At 42.1% G+C, this 19,650-nt stretch overlaps 1 protein-coding gene across 1 annotated transcript; it reads right to left on the reverse strand.

Annotated features, from left to right (window-relative positions):
* Positions 1-1,018: 1,018 nt before the first annotated feature.
* On the reverse strand, positions 1,019-15,289 carry rhot2 (ras homolog family member T2). Its single transcript, XM_036946478.1, has 19 exons — positions 14,875-15,289; positions 13,807-13,865; positions 13,078-13,159; positions 12,783-12,826; positions 11,612-11,665; positions 11,369-11,421; positions 11,104-11,212; positions 10,812-10,913; positions 10,601-10,699; positions 9,238-9,346; positions 8,946-9,066; positions 8,550-8,634; positions 8,151-8,296; positions 4,701-4,801; positions 3,753-3,883; positions 3,440-3,520; positions 3,219-3,341; positions 2,839-3,041; positions 1,019-2,650 (listed from the first exon to the last, which is right to left on the reverse strand). Exons 1-19 carry the CDS (start codon positions 14,909-14,911, stop codon positions 2,533-2,535), a joined length of 1,857 nt encoding a protein of 618 aa, XP_036802373.1. The 5' UTR covers positions 14,912-15,289; the 3' UTR covers positions 1,019-2,532.
* Positions 15,290-19,650: the final 4,361 nt, after the last annotated feature.

Genomic DNA, 19,650 nt, shown 5'->3' on the forward strand with positions numbered 1-19,650 from the left:
TAAGCACAAGTTGTCAGAGCAGCTCACAGATCACTGCACCTGTACATAGCCCACCTGTAAATACCCCATACAACTTCCTCATCCCCATATTATTATTTTTTCTCCTTTGCACCCCAGTATCTCTACTTGCACATCTATCACTCCAGTGTTTAATTGCAACATTTTTAATTATTTCACCACTATGGCTTATTTATTGCCTTACCTCCCTTATCCTACCTCATTTGCACACACTGTATATATACTTTTTTTCCTATTGTGTCATTTACTGTATGTTTGTTTATCCCATGTGTAACTCTGTGTTGTTGTTCGTGTCGCACTGCTTTGCTTTATCTTGGCCAGGTCGCAGTTGTAAATGAGAACTTGTTCTCAACTAGCCTTCCTGGTTAAATAAAGGTAAAATAAAAAAATCATGTTTTCTACTTGCATGAACGCACACACACAGGAATCAGAACCATGGACAGCCACATATTTAGCCTATGTTGATTGGACTAAATAGTTTTTGGGTATATTTTAGTTGTCACTGTCTTAAGACTTAGCAGAGTTGATTTGATGATGTCGAAGTTCAAATGGTGCTGGAATAGCAGAGGCACCTCCTGTTTGCTTTGTAACTTGCAGTAACTCTAAATCAATACTTGTTCAGTGGTCCGAAAATGTCAGAAACATTAACTTGCTTGACCATGCTGTAGGTCATGTAACTAACTGTCTGTTGCTGTACAGGCAATATGCTTTGTGGATGTCACTGGACAGAGGTTGCTATCCAGGTTTTGGGATAAAACAAAAAGGTGTGATTGAATTTATTCTACCACTGTCTTATTATCTCTGCCTTTAGTCCTATATATCACTATCGCAGGGCATATGAATTAACAGGTTATAGAACAAACAATGCAATTATCACAACACATAGGTTGTAATATGGCTTATATATTTTTTTTTGGGGGGTGGGGGCTTGGCTTCCCTAGTGATTTTACTCACACACCAACAACACACTCTAATACTAAAACAGTCTGACAGTCAAGGATAGAAGTTTGGCAAAACAGTAAACAATCCTTGTTTTGTTTTATTCAGCATTTCACTTTAGTTGTTTTTATATCACTTTCAATCAATAAGATCCACATCATTTTTTTCTGTGGCAATAGCAGGTCCCCAACTAAAATAACCAACCAATAAAAATGTATGATTCCCATATTAAAAAAAAAATAAAAATAAAAGGGATAATTAATTATACAATCAAAATCTTGACACACAGGTCCATGTATGCACACATGCAAATATACATGTGCACCCACACACACACACGTGGATGATTTAGCAGAAATAACATTTGGGGCCTAAGTTCCAATTTATGGTGAATGCACATAAAAGCCAAGACAAGGGGAGGCAGATATTTTCCTTATAATGATCATTCAAAGCGTTAATTTGCACGGGGCAGGATTTAGTATTAACACCATAAAATAAAAATGATTTGGCTGTTTTAACATGACTGATTACTTTGAGTAAGGAGGATGCATTACAGAGTTCAGTGTTTCTTTTTCATCAGTCTAATACAATATAGTCACTTCTCTCAACAAGACATTGTTTCCTTCTCAATTCTAATCTGGCAAGCCACAACTACTGCTATTTTGTATTGTTATTATTTTTGACATAAATAAATGTATCTAGATCATTTCACCCACAACTGTAGTATTGTAGCAGAAGCTAATGGAGTGATAAGCATGTATTTTACTGGAACGGTCCGTAAGAGAGCGGCTTCTGTATTTGGCAAATCAGGTCTGAAAGTCTATCTCAGTGGCTTGGTCAATGGGAAGACAAGTCTTTAGCTTCTGCAGGGGACTTCCTGTGCCCGCTCAGAGTGTCTGTTGCTCGGTTACGTCCTTGCAGCAGGGTCCTCCATAACTTGTGCTCTAAGGCTTGTCTTCACCCCCCCCCCTTGCGATATGGACTGTTTGAATTTGCCATTTTGGTTTCTAACCAGCACCAGACTTTTTAAAGTTTGATATGTTCTTCCAAATTGCTATTACATTTTGAGATTATTTTCCTTAGGAAAGACCACACATTAAAAATAAATCTATCCATTCTCCTGAACACCATGTGGACACATGGAAAAGTCTTGGGTTTGAAATGTCTCTTCTTGTATATGTATATCCCCATTTAATAAAGCACCCACATATTCGTAGCAGCTCTTGGGGGAATCGTTGCGTTGCGCACAGGGAGGCTACCGCCTTAGCCTGGATTTTGACACCATAAGGCAGAGCGAGCAAAGGTGGTCAGGAGAGGGTGAGAGATATGGTCACGCTCCTCCATTTTGACTGAGATTATTACAGTCAGTCAAGAAGACGTGACTAACTGGGGTAGACTGGAAGAGCAGAGCAAAGACGAGGAGAGGGGAGGTTAGGGTATAAATCATGACAAAGTAAAATGTTTCTGTGTTTTGTCTGTCTGGTCTAGTGTGTCTAGGTGCTTGGTCTGGAGGATTGGTCTGGAGATTGGGGTTGAGGGAAAAAGAGGGAAGGCGGGCTCCGGTCAGGACCCTAGTCATTTCTGTCGGGCGAAAGCTCTGTACATGGCAAAGCCTAGGACCGCGACCACTGCTGCTCCTAGCGTCACTCTCAGCCAGAAGGATGTGTTGCTCATGTCGGAGCCGTTCAGGTGTCTGTGGGGGGGAGACAAAGGCGTCAATGAAAGGACATATGAAACCGCGTAGAGGTGCAGACATGAAAAAAAGTGACACGACTTTCCAGTTTCTCAACACTGAATCGCGAAACTATAGATTAAATGGTGAGTGAATCACAGAGGGACCAAAGGTTTGCCAAATGTGACAATCAAATAACTAATACGTACGGGAACATGGCGGCCCAGGCCAGCTTGGTGTAGATGTTCTTGCTGGTGGAGTCCAGGGACAGGCCGGAGAAGGGGAGTGGCGGAGGCAGTCGGTGTTTGTAGCAGAACTCTGCCGGAGTCATCCCGTGGAGCTGTCTCACCTCGGGGAGGTCCGCTTTGGAGGCCACCATCACACAGGGAATACTGCTGTCCATGTAGTGTTGCTACAGAAAGGAGAGTAGACAGATGTGGATGAAGACAAAATGGGATACGGCGAAGAGAAAGAGGATGTGGGGAAGAAAGAAGGGAGAGAAAAAGAGAAGAGTGAAACATTGAACAGATTCCTGATCATATCTGTGAAAACCAGAGACGCTCTGAAGAGGACATGAGATGCCACACACCTTGTAGATGCTGGCACAGTAGTCGAAGGAGTGGGGGTCGCTGACATCATACATGAGACAGGCTACGTCACACACCGCGTCCGATTCCTTTAGGAACTTTGTTTCCACGTCCACCTCGTAGAGCTGCCAGGGGAAGACGACAAATGAGAGGTGAGGCTAACGCACTCTACCAAAGGTCAGGGGTCAGAGTTGAGGTGAAAGTAAAAAGGTACGGAACTCACTATGAGGAACTTCTCCTGGTTGCTAACTTGGACAGTGTTTATGGTGTATAGGGAAAAGGCACCGGTGGAACGCTCCTCTCTCTGAAACAAACACACCGACTGTTAAGCTTATCATTAGTTGTAGCAATGCTAGTAGTTGGGGCTTTCAACATCATTTCTCAGCTCGAACACGTATTGACAAAGCGGAATGGTTTTACAATGAAGAGTTCAATGCGTACTACTAGTAACAAAGTACTAAACGGTTCCTCCAGGAATGTGTGATTCTGTATCGCTATTTAGTCTAAATAACAGGTCAACAGTGAGATGATCGTACCGCTGTGTTTCGGCCAAGGAAGGCCTGGAGGAAGGCAGACTTCCCAGTACCCCGTGGCCCGATCACCTTACAAAGGAACACTGACCGCTGAGTCTGGCCCTTCTCCAGGTCCACAGCCTTCTCCCGCGTCACTGCAGAGGAACACACAAGGATAGCGCCAACACAGACACACACACACCGAAATCACAGGGAGTACATACACACGGAGAAACAGACATGTCAGGACAGGGAACCATTGATTAATATGATGGAGTGCTATCAAAGCATTTCATTTCCCCATCGTATTTCCCCTTGTGGGTAACGCAGGATACATTTTTAATCTGATCTGAGGTGGTAGGACCTCTCCCACATTTAAAGCCGCGTGAGCTAAACCTTTTCGACTCTACGGCACAGGCTGAGTGGGTGTGAGACTTACGTCACCCTACCCTAATCCTGCTACGCCATGCAGCCACGCCCTCAGTTTTACACACACACATACCAACCAGCGTTCCTGAAGCACCCCTGTGGATGCAGGTTTTCGCTTCAAACAATCCCACTCGGTTTCACTGGATGATGGGGTGAGGTTAATTTACTAATTGAAGGAATGCGACTACGGCATTATTGGTACCCTCAAATAAATGTGTGAATTTTGTTTAATCATTGCATATAATAACTACACAACACACACTCTGGTAGTCTTCACACCAGTCAAATAGCATATTCAAAGTTGAACTTTCAGAGTCACTGCACATCCTCAGAAGGCATACATGTACTGGATATAATTCTGTCTGTAAGGCCTATAGTGAACCAGATTATAGTTCTAATCCTCTATGTACAGCGAGTGAGGTTTACTGCGGCACTAGGATTATAGGTTCTTGTTAACATACAGTCTATTTTCCTAGAGAGGCTACTTGCAGCAATGTAAAAAAAAAAAAAAAAAGATGTGTTGACATGCGTACAGACACAGACCTGTGACTGCAGTGGTTTGGGAGTCCTGCTCAGTGAGAATAGGGTAGCCCAGGTATCCCAAGTACTCTAGACAGCGATGGATATCAAGGTACGCTGAAAGCCTGTATATGGAGAGAAGTCACATTGGTGAAATTGGAGGAGGGAATAGGAACACTCACTGTCCTAACCAAAATCCCCTAACACATTCATTTGTACTCACGGACCTCCTTACACTGAAATTCTAAACATAAAAACCACCATGGCTGACATACACACAAAGCTACAGTGCCTTATTCAGACCCCTCGACTTATCCCACATTTTATTACATTACAGCCTTACTCTAAAATTGATTAAAAAGTTTTTTTTTCTTCCTCTCATCAATCTACACACAATATCCCATAATGACAAAGCAAAACAGGTTTTGAAATGTTTGCTAATTTCTAAAAATAAAAAAACTTAAATATCACATTGACATAAGTATTCAGACCCTTTACTCAGTACTTTTTGAAGCACCTTTGGCAGCGATTACAGCATCGAGTCTTCTTGGGTATGACGCTACAAAGCTTGGCACACCTGTATTTGAGGAGTTTTTCCCATTTTTTATCCCAGATCCTCTCAAGCTCTGTCAAGTTGGATGGTGAGCATTGCTGCACAGACATTTTCAGGTCTCTCCAGAGATGTTCGATCAGGTTCAAGTCTGGGCTCTGGCTGGGCCACTCAAGCACATTCAGAGACTTGTCTCGAAGCCACTCCTGCATTGTCTTGGCTGTGTGCTTAGGGTCTTTGTCCTGTTGGAAGGTGAACCTTCCCCCCCCCAGTGAGGTCCTGAGCGCTCTGGAGCAGGTTTTCATCAAGGATCTTTGTACTTTGCTCCGTTCTTCTTTCCCTCGATCCAGATTAGTCTCCCAGTCCCTGCCGCTGAAAAACATCCCCACAGCATGTTGCCACCACCATGCTTCACCGTAGGGATGGTGCCTGGTCTCTTCCAGACATGACGTTTGGCATTCAGGCCGAAGAGTTCAATCTTGGTTTCATCAGTCCTTGGTCTGAGAGTCTTTAGGTGCCTTTTGGCAAACTCCAAGCGGGCTGTCATGTGCCTTTTACTGGAGTGGCTTCAGTCTGGCCACTCTACCATAAAAGCCTGATTGGTGGAGTGCTGCAGAGCTAGTTGTCCTTCTGGAAGGTTCTACCATCTCCATAGAGGAACTCTAGAGCTCTATCAGAGTGACCATCGGGTTCTCGGTCACCTCTCTGACCAAGAACGTATTTAACCTTTATTTAACGATTCCTCAGTTTGGCCAGCTCAAAGAAGAGTCTTGGTGGTTCCAAACTTGGAGGCCACTGTGTTCTTGGGAACCTTCAATGCTGCAGACATTTTTTCATACCCTTCCCCAGATATGTGCCTCGACACAATCCTGTCTCGGAGCTCTACGGACAATACCTTCAACCCTAATGGCTTGGTTTTTGCTCTGACATGCACTGTCAACTGTGGGACCTTATATAGACAGATGTGTGCCTTTCCAAATGATCAATTGAATTTACCACAGGTGGACTCCAATCAAGTTGTTGAAACATATCCAGGATGATCAATGGAAACAGAAGCACCTAAGCTCAACTTCAAGTCTCATAGAAAAGGGTCTGAATAGTTACAGTGGGGCAAAAAAGTATTTAGTCAGCCACCAATTGTGCAAGTTCTCACTTAAAAATATGAGAGAGGCCTGTAATTTTCATCATAGGCACACTTCAACTATGACAGACAAAATGAGAAAAAAAATCCAGAAAATCACATTGTAGGAGTTATGAATTTATTTGCAAATTATGGTGAAAAATAAGTATTTGGTCACCTACAAACAAGCAAGATTTCTGGCTCTCACAGACCTGTAACATCTTCTTTAAGAGGCTCCTCTGTCCTCCACTCGTTACCTGTATTAATGGCACCTGTTTGAACTTGTTATCAGTATAAAAGACACCTGTCCACAACCTCAAACAGTCACACTCCAAACTCCACTATGGCCAAGACCAAAGAGCTGTCAAAGGACACCAGAAACTAAATTGTAGACCTACACCAGGCTGGGAAGACTGAATCTGCAATAGGTAAGCAGCTTGGTTTGAAGAAATCAACTGTGGGAGCAATTATTAGGAAATGGAAGACATACAAGACCACTGATAATCTCCCTCGATCTGGGGCTCCACGCAAGATCTCACCCTGTGGGGTCAAAATGATCACAAGAACGGTGAGCAAAAATCCCAGAACCACACGGGGGGACCTAGTGAATGACCTGCAGAGAGCTGGGACCAAAGTAACAAAGCCTACCATCAGTAACACACTACGCCGCCAGGGACTCAAATCCTGCAGTGCCAGACATGTCCCCCTGCTTAAGCCAGTACATGTCCAGGCCCGTCTGAAGTTTGCTAGAGAGCATTTGGATGATCCAGAAGAAGATTGGGAGAATGTCATATGGTCAGATGGAACCAAAAGATAACTTTTTGGTAAAAACTCAACTTGTCGTGTTTGGAGGACAAAGAAGGCTGAGTTGCATCCAAAGAACACCATACTTACTGTGAAACATGGGGGTGGAAACGTCATGCTTTGGGGCTGTTTTTCTGCAAAGGGACCAGGACGACTGATTCGTGTAAAGGAAAGAATGAATGGGGCCATGTATCGTGAGATTTTGAGTGAAAACCTCCTTCCATCAGCAAGGGCATTGAAGATGAAACGTGGCTGGGTCTTTCAGCATGACAATGATCCCAAACACACTGCCCGGGCAACGAAGGAGTGGCTTCGTAAGAAGCATTTCAAGGTCCTGGAGTGGCCTAGCCAGTCTCCAGATCTCAACCCCATAGAAAATCTTTGGAAGGAGTTGAAAGTCCGTGTTGCCCAGCAACAGCCCCAAAACATCACAGATCTGCATGGAGGAATGGGCCAAAATACCAGCAACAGTGTGTGAAAACCTTGTGAAGACTTAGAGAAAACGTTTGACCTCTGTCATTGCCAACAAAGGGTATATAACAAAGTATTGAGATAAACTTTTGTTATTGACCAAATACTTATTTTCCACCATAATTTGCAAATAAATTCATTAAAAATCCTACAATGTGATGTTCTGGATTTTATTTTCTCATTTTGTCTGTCATAATTGCAGTGTACCTATGATGAAAATTACAGGCCTCTCTCATCTTTTTAAGTGGGAGAACTTGCACAATTGGTGGCTGACTAAATACTTTTTTGCCCCACTGTGTGTAAATAAGGTATGTTTTTTTATTTGTAATACATTTGCTAAAATTTCTAACAACATGTTTTTGCTTTGTCATTATGGGGTATTGTGTGTAGATTTTTTAAACTTATTTAATCCATTTCAGAATACGGCTGTAACGTAACAGAATTGAGGAAAAGTCAAGGGGTCTGAATACTTTCCGAAGGCACTGTACATACCAAGATAGCTTCAAAGCGAACAAGGGTCAATACTCACGTCCATTGACACACGTAGCCATGATTGGAGATGTAACCCTCGTCTGTGGTTGAGACAGCCGTGTACACGTCTGCGCCCCAGGGCATGTAGGGAAACACACTAAAGAGATTCTTGAGCTCCGCGGGAGAGAGGGCAGAGTCCTTATCCTGGTGTAAAAATAAATATTGTTAGAGGGGTAAAACACACCACTAAGCCCTAACAAACTTTCAGCAGCCCTAAAAACAGCCATGCTGTTGGAGTGGGGGTACATTTCAATGCCTAAAATGAACTGGGGGCGTTCTACTTAAAAATGTGTATTCTCTTTACACTTAAAATATAACCTGCTTAGTGCATTGTTGACAAATAGACAGATGGATATAAATGGACTTCCTGATTGATGCCACTGAGGCGGTCACACACCTCGTCATACTTGTCAAACAGCCTCTGGAGAAACTGGTGACCCAGATGATTGAGCTCGGTGGTGCAGCCCACGGGCACCCGTAACCTGGCAACACACAACAAACAGCCATATAAATACCTGGGCTTACCGTACACACACACACACAAACCCACGAGACGTTACTTGCCTGAGGTTTAGCTAACGGAACGATCTATTGCTCTGGCTTGATAAATGAACATAAATCGTGTAAGGCCAGGATGTTTTCTGGAAAACACTGACTCACCAAAAACCTTTGAGACAATACTCATGCAGTATCATCTTCAATATCACATTACAACATGGGGGAGGTAACCAACTGTCTCTAACACGTCAGGGATTGGGTCAGAAACACAAAGTAGTGGAGCCAAAACACCTACTGTGGGTATAGGTAGTCATCCGTCAGCTCCAGCGAGTCATCGTAACCAAACTTCCTCAGGATGGTCCACGTGGTCTCGTGCCGACCCCTCTGGATGAACAACGTGTTGAGGAACAGGAAGCCTGGTGATAGAGGATACAATAGAATCATGTCTGTTATGTCGCAATCTTATCACGTCGGCTCCATACTAACTATTGGCGGTACTAGCAACACTGAATTTCACAAGAGGCTAAACCCAACAGGTCCTATATCATCAAAGGCTGAGCCATCTCACTGTCGGGTTCATCCCTCACCGTTCAGGGTAAGGCCGTTGTCCTGCACCCCGTCGCTCGTGTTCTTCCACACCACAGTCTTCACGTCCTCCAGTGCTTGAGAGGCTAGAGGGTTCCCGAAGCACGATTTCTGAGGAACCACACACACACAGAGTTGAATTATACCCGGCTGCTCCAATGACCATGCCAGTTTTACACCTTGCCTGCAATTTCTCTCTTAAGGATGTACGTGTGGTGCGCGCATGTACACTACCGTTCAAAAGTTTGGGGTCACTTAGAAATGTCCTTGTTTTTGATAGAAACACACCTTTTTGCCCAGTAACATCAAATTGATCAGAAATACATTATCAACATTGTTAATGTTGTAAATGACTATTGTAGCTGGAAATGGCTGATTTTGAATGGAATATCTACATAGGCGTACAGAGGCCCAATATCAGCAACCATCACTCCTGTGTTCCAATGGCACGTTGTGTTACCTAATCCACGTTTATCATTTTAAAAGGCTAATTGATCATTAGAAAACCCTTTTGCAATTATGTTAGCACAGCTGAAAACTGTTGTTCTAATTAAAGAAGCAATAAAACGGACCTTCTTTAGACTAGTTGAGTATCTGGAGCATCAGCATTTGGGGTTCGATTACAGGCTCAAAATGGCCAGAAACAAAGACCTTTCTTCTGAAACTCATCAGTCTATTCTTGTTCTGAGAAATTAAGGCAATTACATGCGAGAAATTGCCAAGAAACTGAAGATCTCGTACAGCGCTGTGTACTACTCCCTTCACAGAACAGCTCAAACTGGCTCTAACCAGAATAGAAAGAGGAGTGGGAGGCCCCGGTGCACAAGTAAGCAAGAGGACAAGTACATTATTAGTGTGTCTAGTTTGAGATACAGACACCTCATAAGTCCTCAACTTGCAGCTTCATTAAATAGTACCCGCAAAACACCAGTCTCAACATCAACTGTGAAGATGCGACTCTGGGATGTTGGCCTTCTAGGCAGAGTTGCTGTGTCCAGTGTCTGTGTTCTTTTGCCCATCTTAATTTTAAAAAATATTGGCCCGTCTGAGATATGGCTTTTTCTTTGCAACTCTGCCTAGAAGGTCAGAATCCCAGAGTCGCCTCTTCACTGTTGACGTTGAGACAGGTGTTTTTTGCGGGTACTATTTAATGAAGCTGCCAGTTGAGGACTTGTGAGGCGCATTTCTGATCAATTTGAAGTTATTTTAATAGACAAAATGTTTTGCTTTTCTTTCAAAAAACAAGGACATTTCTAAGTGACCCCAAACTTGAGTGTATATATTAGTAGTGTATATATTAATAGATTAATTGACGTATGGTGGATAGATTAAAGGATGGATGGGTGAGTGTTATTTGATTCTCACCTGGAAGCAGTTGAGTTCAGTGTCACTGAGGATACGGTCATGGTCCTGGTCTGAGATGCTGAAGACTCGGCTGAGTGCTCGGACACACATGGACTTTAACTGGAAGTAACATCAGCACACAGACACAGTTAACACTCAACAAAGCAAGATTCCGCAATAAAACCAGGTCATTCCAAAGGTATAAAGCGATCCTCAAAATGTCCTCCCTGACCTGTTTGTCTTCCGGGTCGTAGAGCGGGGCGGTGGGGTGGAGCACAGCCTTCTGAGCGTAGTAGAACAGTTCAGAGATGTTCTTCAGGTTCTTGGCAGAACACTTGGGAGAGAAAAGTCAAAACCTCAGGTTTGCCTAATCATAGGTGTGTTCAAACAAAAACAGTTAAACTAAATATTGTTTGCATAAGATTGGTGGGAGTAATTATTGGTGCGAAACCAGGTCCTCATTGCGCTGAGTGAGTGGGGAGGCCGCTGAAGAGAGCAGAGTGAGTTTGAGATGCAAGCCTTACCTCTACACAGGTCTCAATCTCAGAAAACTGGTTCATGATAGGTAGAATGGTCTCCATGGAGCTCCCAGAGCGAAGGTCCGATTTATTCCCCACTAGGATTATGGGAACTCTGTGACATCATAAGGAATGAATTTAAGATCAAAGATATCTAAATGTTCTATGACACAAAAGGCCAAAGAGGCTAGTTCAAGCACAGCACTTTTAGGCAAGGACGATGTACACAAGCTTCAAAGCAAATGTCATCGAAACAACAGTATGTACATACTTATTCCCCTTCTCTGCTTCACCATTTACCAAGGGGATCCATTTTGTTCGGATCTGAGAAGTGAGTAGCATAAGAAATTATAGCAAAACACTTATAAAATCTCTCATTTATCATATTGATAGCATGCTGTAGGCTACATTATACAAATGCTTGTTATACCATGCCAAATGCTTCCATATTGGATTCTCCAAGAAGGACATTTAAGATCTATAAAAGACAGTGTACATGTGTGAGAGAGGATACCTTGTCTATAGTTTCCTCCTGGGTGACGTCATAGACCACACACACCACGTTGGCCTACAGGAGTTGAGAAATCATGGTTGGAGTGCAAGGTCTTTATCATCAACTAAAGCACGCAATCGAACACATTCTCCAAATGAACTGAAATGATTGTGATTTTGTAAGGTACAGCTGGGAAAGGCTCACTCCAACACATGATTGAATAATGAGGCGAGATCAACTGTTGGTCATCTACAGATGCTTCTCCTGTTCATTAGTGCACTTTGATGTCTGTTAGGTTTTGGTTAGAATAGTAAAAAATGCACTATGCATTATGTGGGTTGAATGCTGTAACACAGAATAAAACCATTAAGAAAAGTCCCATGATGGTAGTGACTCCCCATTACAGCGTATCACCTATTAACCGTCAGTTAATAAGTGAGGGCACACAGTGTGTTGTGAATTCTGTAACGAATGAATTGTAATGTTGTTAAAATTGTATAACTGCCTTAATTTTGCCGGACCCCAGGAAGAGTAGCTGCTGCCTTGGCAACACAAAGTTATTCACATTACTTTAATAAAATATTTATGTTGTGTATATTTGTTTTATTTGATCACTATTATTTCATTCCAAGTCATCAGCTCATCTCTTTAGAGCTGCTGCCTATGCTGTCTGAAAGAAATCACTATTTTAGTAGTTTTCATTGTAAATAAGGCATACTTTTATGACGGCTGAATAACAATACCTCGCAAAGCAACTGCTCCCTATGTATCCCCTCTTGATTGCACATTCTTCTATCTCTTACGTGGCAGGCGTAAAAGAAACAGACCAGACAAGTAGCCACGCAATGGATTATGGTGATTGTAGTATGTTATCATGTTTTCTGTGCATTGATCTCACAGGAAAAAAAACAAAAAAATGACTTAACCGACATCAGTCAATTAGTTGTTTAAAAACAGAAAAATAACAGATATTTTGATTAATAGCTTAGCTTTGATTAATACCTGTTCAGCTAGGTGTAGTGTGAAGTTTCCCCTAGACACTGATCTTGGGTCAGTTTAGTATTTCCCCCACTAATGGTTAATGTTAGGATTGAGGGAGGGGAAGCTTATCCTAGATCTGTACCTAGGGGAAACTTCACCCTTGGGCGTTAAGCTAAGGAAGAGGTGGGTCAACACTGAGAACTAGCCTTACCTTGATAATCTCCTCTCTGAGGACCTCATCAGTCTGTTCCGTTTCTGTAGGGCCAAAACAATGCACTCAATTTAATCAACAGATAACCAGTTGATAACAGTTACAGCACCTCATCAGCAGCAGCACTGAATTGGACTGATAAGCAAGCAATTACACTTAACCAGCCATTCTGTTAGCTTGCAGACAAGACTTTCTGGCAGCTAGGAAGATATCCGGTCTTCATAGAAACGCACAGGCACATACACAGACTAGAGCGAGAGAGTTGTATTAGGCCACTGAGTGAGCAGCACCTCACCTGAGTAGTCCACTATGTGTGTGGGCACCTTCTCTGGAGTGACATCGGCAGGGATAGTGATCTCCTCAGCTCGGAGGGGCACCTAAGGGGGATTACACAGATTCAACAGTCTGACAGAGGGACTCCATTAACCTTTAATTAGCTTGGAACTGACAGGCTGAAATTAACTTCATGGTTAGAGTGTGAGGAGTGTTTAGGCATTACACTGTCTGAGACTGGGATAATGACTTGGAAATGTCCTCTTTTTTGGATAAGGTGAGGAGAAGTGGCATATTATGAGTCATTATCTCCCCTGTAACTATTCCCCAGGTCGTTGCTGTAAATGAGAACGTGTTCTCAGTCAACTTACCTGGTAAAATAACGGATAGAAAATAAATACAAAGAAAATATTACAATAACGAGTGCTTATAAATGCAAAGTAAAGAGGACGAGTGGAGGTTTATTTTCCCTACCAATCACACTTTCACAGTTGAATAGAGCCACCCTCTGTGTGCTGTGGTGTAGATAGCAGACAGTGTGTATGCAAACTTTGAATGTACCAAGTCAATGAGAATGCTGCTTTTGTACGGTGTAGCAGTAGCCAGTGGATACATATTTTATAAATAAGCTGACTATTTAGTCATCAATGTAGTGTTTGCATTCGGTGGGTATAATTTGTTAGACGTGTCAGCACTGCAGACAAAACTGAGAAATAAACCAGTGGGAATGTACAGTCATAGCTACACTTACATGCTCAGGAAACTCCTCCCCAACCAATGACATGATGAGTGATGTTTTGCCCACCTTGGCTGTTGACAGAGGGGCGAAAAGTGGAACGAGACATGATTGAAAAAGGAGGAAAATGAAACCTGGAAGAAGAGTATTTCTGGACTGCAAAACACACTTCACCTTGAGGTCATACCCTCAGGTAAATAGATCACATTCTCCAGCTCATAAGTAGCCAGAGCTGGATTACATGGGGGGCTAATACTTAAGCTGAACTATAACTAAATCCTAAATCTAAATGTAGTCTAAGTTTATTATAACTAGCTAGTTAAATGTCTTTATTTTATTAACCACAGAGTACGGCCTGATAAGGGGTTCTCACTGACATTCTCTTGTTGAGTTGCCATGAATAGGTCTGTTCATGAATAGCCTATTCAAATAGAGGGGCAAACAAAGTAGCTAAAGTTACAATGCAGCTAGGTATACAAAGATAATTATTAGGAAAATACTTGGTGGTAGTTACTTGTAACTTGTTTGCTAACTAGCTAGAATATATATATGTTTTTTCCTCAACAACCAACCACCAATATTGTCAGCAAAACGTGTCAAATAAGAAACATCTTCTTTAGCACACTTGGTGGCAAGGTTTCTAAGTTGGTTTGCTAGCTAACGCATGAGAAAAGATTTTGACAGTTAACTAGCTAGCTAAATACCTAGCTACTAACTTCTACCTAGCTACTAACTTGGCTAGCTAACGTAGGGCTAGTACTGTAAGTGCATGTGCAAAACAACACGTAACGTTACTGACTAACGTTAGTACTGTCAGATTTGGTGCTGTCTAACTCTCTAATGTTAGACTAGCTATGTTATATAGCTAAAACATAATGATGTGGTGGCTGCCAATGCTATAACATTGGGTAATTAGCTAGTAATTCACGGGGGGGGGGGGGGGGGGGGAATCCAGATTTATAGAAAACTGCAGGTTTCCATCAGGCAGTCTGTAGCTAACAACAAGGCGTTAGCTGTACAGTAGCTAACTAACGTTAGCGCGCTGAATATATGTGTGTCAATATTAAAACAGGATTTACTTACGTTCCCCCAATAACAGTATCCTGACATCTCGTTTCATGTTTCGCTCCCTTTTCCAATGAGTGTACTCTGCTGGGTCTTATGCGTCTAAATTATTTTGACTTTTTAACCGCAGTTCAGGTAGCTAGCTACCTCTCGGACCCATTCCAGCTAGCTAGTAGCTCCAGTTAGCTAGCAGCGCCCAAGGAGAAATCTAGTGGCTTCCGGTTCAAGAGAGCCAAAAATAGCGCCCACTGTCGTCGGTAGAGTGGGCGAACTTGTAGCTACTGTAACAATATCATGTGTACCAACAGTTAGTTAGAGGTTTTAAGAATGGCCTCTCTATAAGCCTGAGGCAAAAAAAGAACAAGCACACAACCAATTTATTGACTCCACAATGTCAGATTTCATTTTCTAATTTTCCCAATACTTAAATGAAATCAAAGTTTATTTGTCACGTGCGCCGAATACAACAAGGGTAGACCTTACAGTCAAATGCTTACTTACATGCTCTAACCAATCAGCCTGGAGGATAAAAGTCAGATGCTGTATTATACATTTCAAAATTGGTAATCAGTATTGGTAGTATGTTTATTGGTCTTACCAAACCCTCTTTAATGTAACCTAAGTGTTGTGGGCCATGGCGGCTATCACGTTACTTTAAATAACAATCATATCATCTGCACATTGTCGAACTAATCAAAGATTGGTCACTGTTCAAATGTATGGTCCAGGTCTCCAGGGAGCCAACTAGACCATTTCATATACGTAGGCACAGGCTAAAGTTATGCACATCATATAAAAAGGTTAAACAAAATCTGACAGATTGAAACCAATTGAAATAGTTCACTTTGCAATTTAATGTTATATCTATGTTGTAATACATGTATGTATGTATTTTGGGGGGTTCAGACTATATCCACAACTTTATCTTGAGCCATTATAGGTCAGGGTTGCCTCTAGTTAAAGCACAAGAAAGTAAATAAAATATTAATATTGGCATGAGAATCTTAGAACCAAAACAATGACCATCTTTGTGACAATTGAAATACATCAATAAAATGCCAAACATACAGAATGGTGTATTTAAAATAAATAAATATATATATATATATATATATATATATATAATTAACCTTTATTTAACTAGGCAAGACAGAATGGCGAATAATGACAAATTATTGGCAGACTATTGATAACATTTATGAATGTGTTCTAGTGCATGAAATTGCAGGAAAAAAAACATTGATTTAAGTTGAGGTTAAAATGCTGTTGCGACCGGTGACCTCCATTGCGTTTCGTGGCTGATAGAGCGACACCACAGGCCTTAAGCAGGGATAGGACCACACTGGCCAGCACCACAGAAATTCCAACCCACCCGCATCACCTGGCAACTTTTCTGTCAATGAGGAGTCAAACACAGAACGTCTAAACATGGATACTCAACTCACATTGAACACACAGCCGTCTAAAACAACATAAAAACATGACAAAACTATCACCAAGCATAAATCACACTCAAACTGACATAGATCTGTGACAGAAACACACTACAGCCTAAGACTCTGTCATGGATGACAAAGTAGGCAACGAGACACATTGAGATATGGTGCAAATATTAGGAGTTTTATTCGTTCAAATTGCAAAAAATACAAATTATGCCAGGAGAAGATAAACCAAAAAGTATTAAAATAGACAAATAAACTGAATTGAAATTAAAACAAACTGTGCAGAACCGAATGCAACATAAATAAACTCATGAATCAACTTCAAAAATAAAAGAGTGACAAGAGGGAGTTTTACCTCAATAATATACACTGAGTACACAAAACATTAAGAACACCTGGTCTTTCCATGACACACTGACCAGGTGAAAGCTATGATCCCTTATTAATGTCACTTGTTAAATCCACTTCAATCTGTGTGTAAATGAAGGGGAGACCGGTTAAAGGATTTTAAAGCCTGGAGACAATTCAGACATGGATTGTGTATGTGTGCCATTCAGAGGGTGGATGGGAAAGAAAATATTTAAGTGTCTTTGAACGAGGTATGGTAGTAGGTGCCAGGCGCACCTCTTTGTGTAAAGAACTGCAACGCTGCTGGGTTTTTAACACTCAACCGTTTCCCATGTATCAAGAATGGCCCACCTAAAGAACATTCAGCTAACTTGACAACTGTGGGAAGTATTGGAGTCAACATGGGCCAGCATCCCTGTTGAATGCTTTCGACACCTTGCCGAGTCCATGCCCCGACCAATTGAGGCTGTTGTGAGGGCAAAAGGGGAGGGTGCAACTCACTATTAGGAAGTTGTTCCTAATGTTTGGTATATCAGTGTATGGCGGTATACTCAGTGTATGGAGCTGTCCATTGTCAAGTAGAAGGTGAGTTTTGCAAGACATATATTTTCAATACACATGATCGTGATATAACGTTTCAGGGCACTGATCAGATTTGAAATACATACAGTTATTTTAGCATTAACAGTATCAATGTGTGAAAGGTACTTTGGAATGTCGACATGTGAATCAAAAAGTGTTCCTCCGCAGTGAACAGATGGGTTGCACTTCCCAACTCCCCTCCGGAACCATGCTTTAACAACGGAAATCCGGTCGGACCTCCTTCACCAGAACACAGCTGGCTTCCATGCTGCAGACATGGGGCCGGTAACTGAGACAAACGGAGACCAAGAGAAGACATTACCTAGAACTTTCACTGTTTGTTGATAAGGATATTAGTTCAATTATAACGTTAGATGATACCAGTGACTGTTACAATGTAATATAACACGTCGACTCAACATAGAGAAACGATAATAACAAATGTCAAGACTAATTGTGCATTTCTGCAATAAAGTATGGATGGGATATATGAAACCAAAACCAAGTGTCACGTCGTTATTTATATATTTTGTGTATAGCGCAAAGTGATTGTTAACGTGCATACGTAACGATATTTGTTAGGCAGGGGGTTTTACTGTGTGGGCCGCGATGTGGCTGTCAGACTCCTTTCCCTCTTAGTAGTTCGACAGTGTTGTTGTGCATCAACTTTCTCTCTTGGATTCCCCTGAACAGGGTGAAGCTGATGAGATGGGTGCAGGGAGAGAGGGAGCTGTGAAGTGAGACGTTTCACTCTCGCCAAAATCTGTCCAAAATAAGACCAGTGCGTTTCTATGGGCTTATTTTTGACCTAAGCTTACCGCCTTTGGGACAACACCACCCAAAGTTAGGGCGGAGGCATGTGCATCTCATCACTATATACAGATCTCTGGTGCAGGAGCATACAGCGTGGGTGGAGTTGGACACCATATTAGGTGCAACGTTGGCTTGACCTCTCCACCCTCTGACCAATTAACATAACGTAGCAGGAGAAAGAAACGCCTGAGTTGGGTCTTCATCAACCAGAATCATCTGGATTTTAGGCTTCGCCTCTTTAAGCCTGTAGTCACTAAGAAGCCTAATGCCACTGCTGCTGAGTGGGACTGTACTTGGGTAATTCCTGTCCTTGCTGATCGCTGTCTCCAAGGTGGTGTCAAGTAGGGCGTTCTCATTGGTCAGTCTGACTGGTCCTCGGGGTGGTGTCCTGTCCCTCTTCACCACAACCTCTATCTCTGTTTTACAAATATCAACACTTGGCCATTCTTTCTCATCAATGTCTCCTAAATATACAGTTGAAGTCAGAAGTTGACATACACTTAGGTTGGAGTCATTAAAACTCGTTTTTCAACCACTCCACAAATTTCTTGCTAACAAACTATAGTTTTTCCAAGTTGGTTAGGTTAGTACATTTACTTTGTAGATGTAGATCCAATTTTTCAAACAATTGTTTACAGACAGATTATTTAACTTATAATTCACTGTATCACAATTCCAGTGGGTTAGAAGTTAACATACACTAAATTGACTGTGCCTTTAAACAGCTTGGAAAATTCCAGAAAATTATGTCATGGTTTTAGAAGCTTCTGATAGGCTATTGACATCATCTGAGTCAATTGGAGGTGTACCTGTGGATGTATTTCAAGGCTTACTTTCAAATTCAGTGCCTCTTTGCTTGACATCATGGGAAAATGAAAATAAATCAGCCAAGACCTCAGAAAAAAATGGTAGATCTCCACAAGTCTGGTTCATCCTTGGGAGCAATTTCCAAACGCCTGAAGGTACCACATTCATCTGTACAAACAATAGTACGCAAGTATAAACACCATGGGACCACGCAGCCATCATACCGCTCAGGAAGGAGACTCGTTCTGTCTCCTAGAGATTAACTTACTTTGGAGTGAAAAGTGAAAATCAATCCCAGAACAACAGCAAAGGACCTGGTGAAGATGTTGGAGGAAACAGCTACAAAAGTATCTATACCCACAGTAAAACGAGTCCTATATCGACATAACCTGAAAGGCCGGTCAGCAAGAAAGAAGCCACTGCTTCAAAACCGCCATAAAAAAGCCAGACTACGGTTTGCAACTGCACATGGGGACAAAGATCGTACTTTTTGGAGAAATGTCCTCTGGTCTGGTGAAACAAAAATACAACTGTTTGGCCTTAAAGACCATCGTTATGTTTGGAGGAAAAAGGGGGAGGCTTGCAAGCTGAAGAACACCATCCCAGCCGTGAAGAAGCACGGAGGTGGCAGCATCATGTTGTGGGGGTGCTTTGCTGTAGAAGGGGCTGGTACACTTCACAAAATATAAAATTATGTGGATATATAGAAGCAACATCTCAAGACATCAGTCAGGAAGTTAAAGCTTGGTCGCATATGGGTCTTCCAAATGGACAATGACCCCAAGCATACTTCCAAAGTTGT

Source organism: Oncorhynchus mykiss, chromosome 16, assembly GCF_013265735.2.
Source record: "Oncorhynchus mykiss isolate Arlee chromosome 16, USDA_OmykA_1.1, whole genome shotgun sequence".
NCBI lineage: Eukaryota > Metazoa > Chordata > Actinopteri > Salmoniformes > Salmonidae > Oncorhynchus > Oncorhynchus mykiss.

Excerpts from the sequence above, each read along its gene's own strand:
- rhot2 (XM_036946478.1), bottom strand. The coding sequence starts at position 14,911 with ATGAAACGAGATGTCAGGATACTGTTATTGGGGGAAC. Across the intron at positions 9,067-9,237 it reads CAACGGCCTTACCCTGAACG|GCTTCCTGTTCCTCAACACG; the intron begins GTGAGGGATGAA and ends CTCTATCACCAG. Across the intron at positions 4,802-8,150 it reads GGCTACGTGTGTCAATGGAC|GCTTTCAGCGTACCTTGATA; the intron begins GTGAGTATTGAC and ends CTCCATATACAG.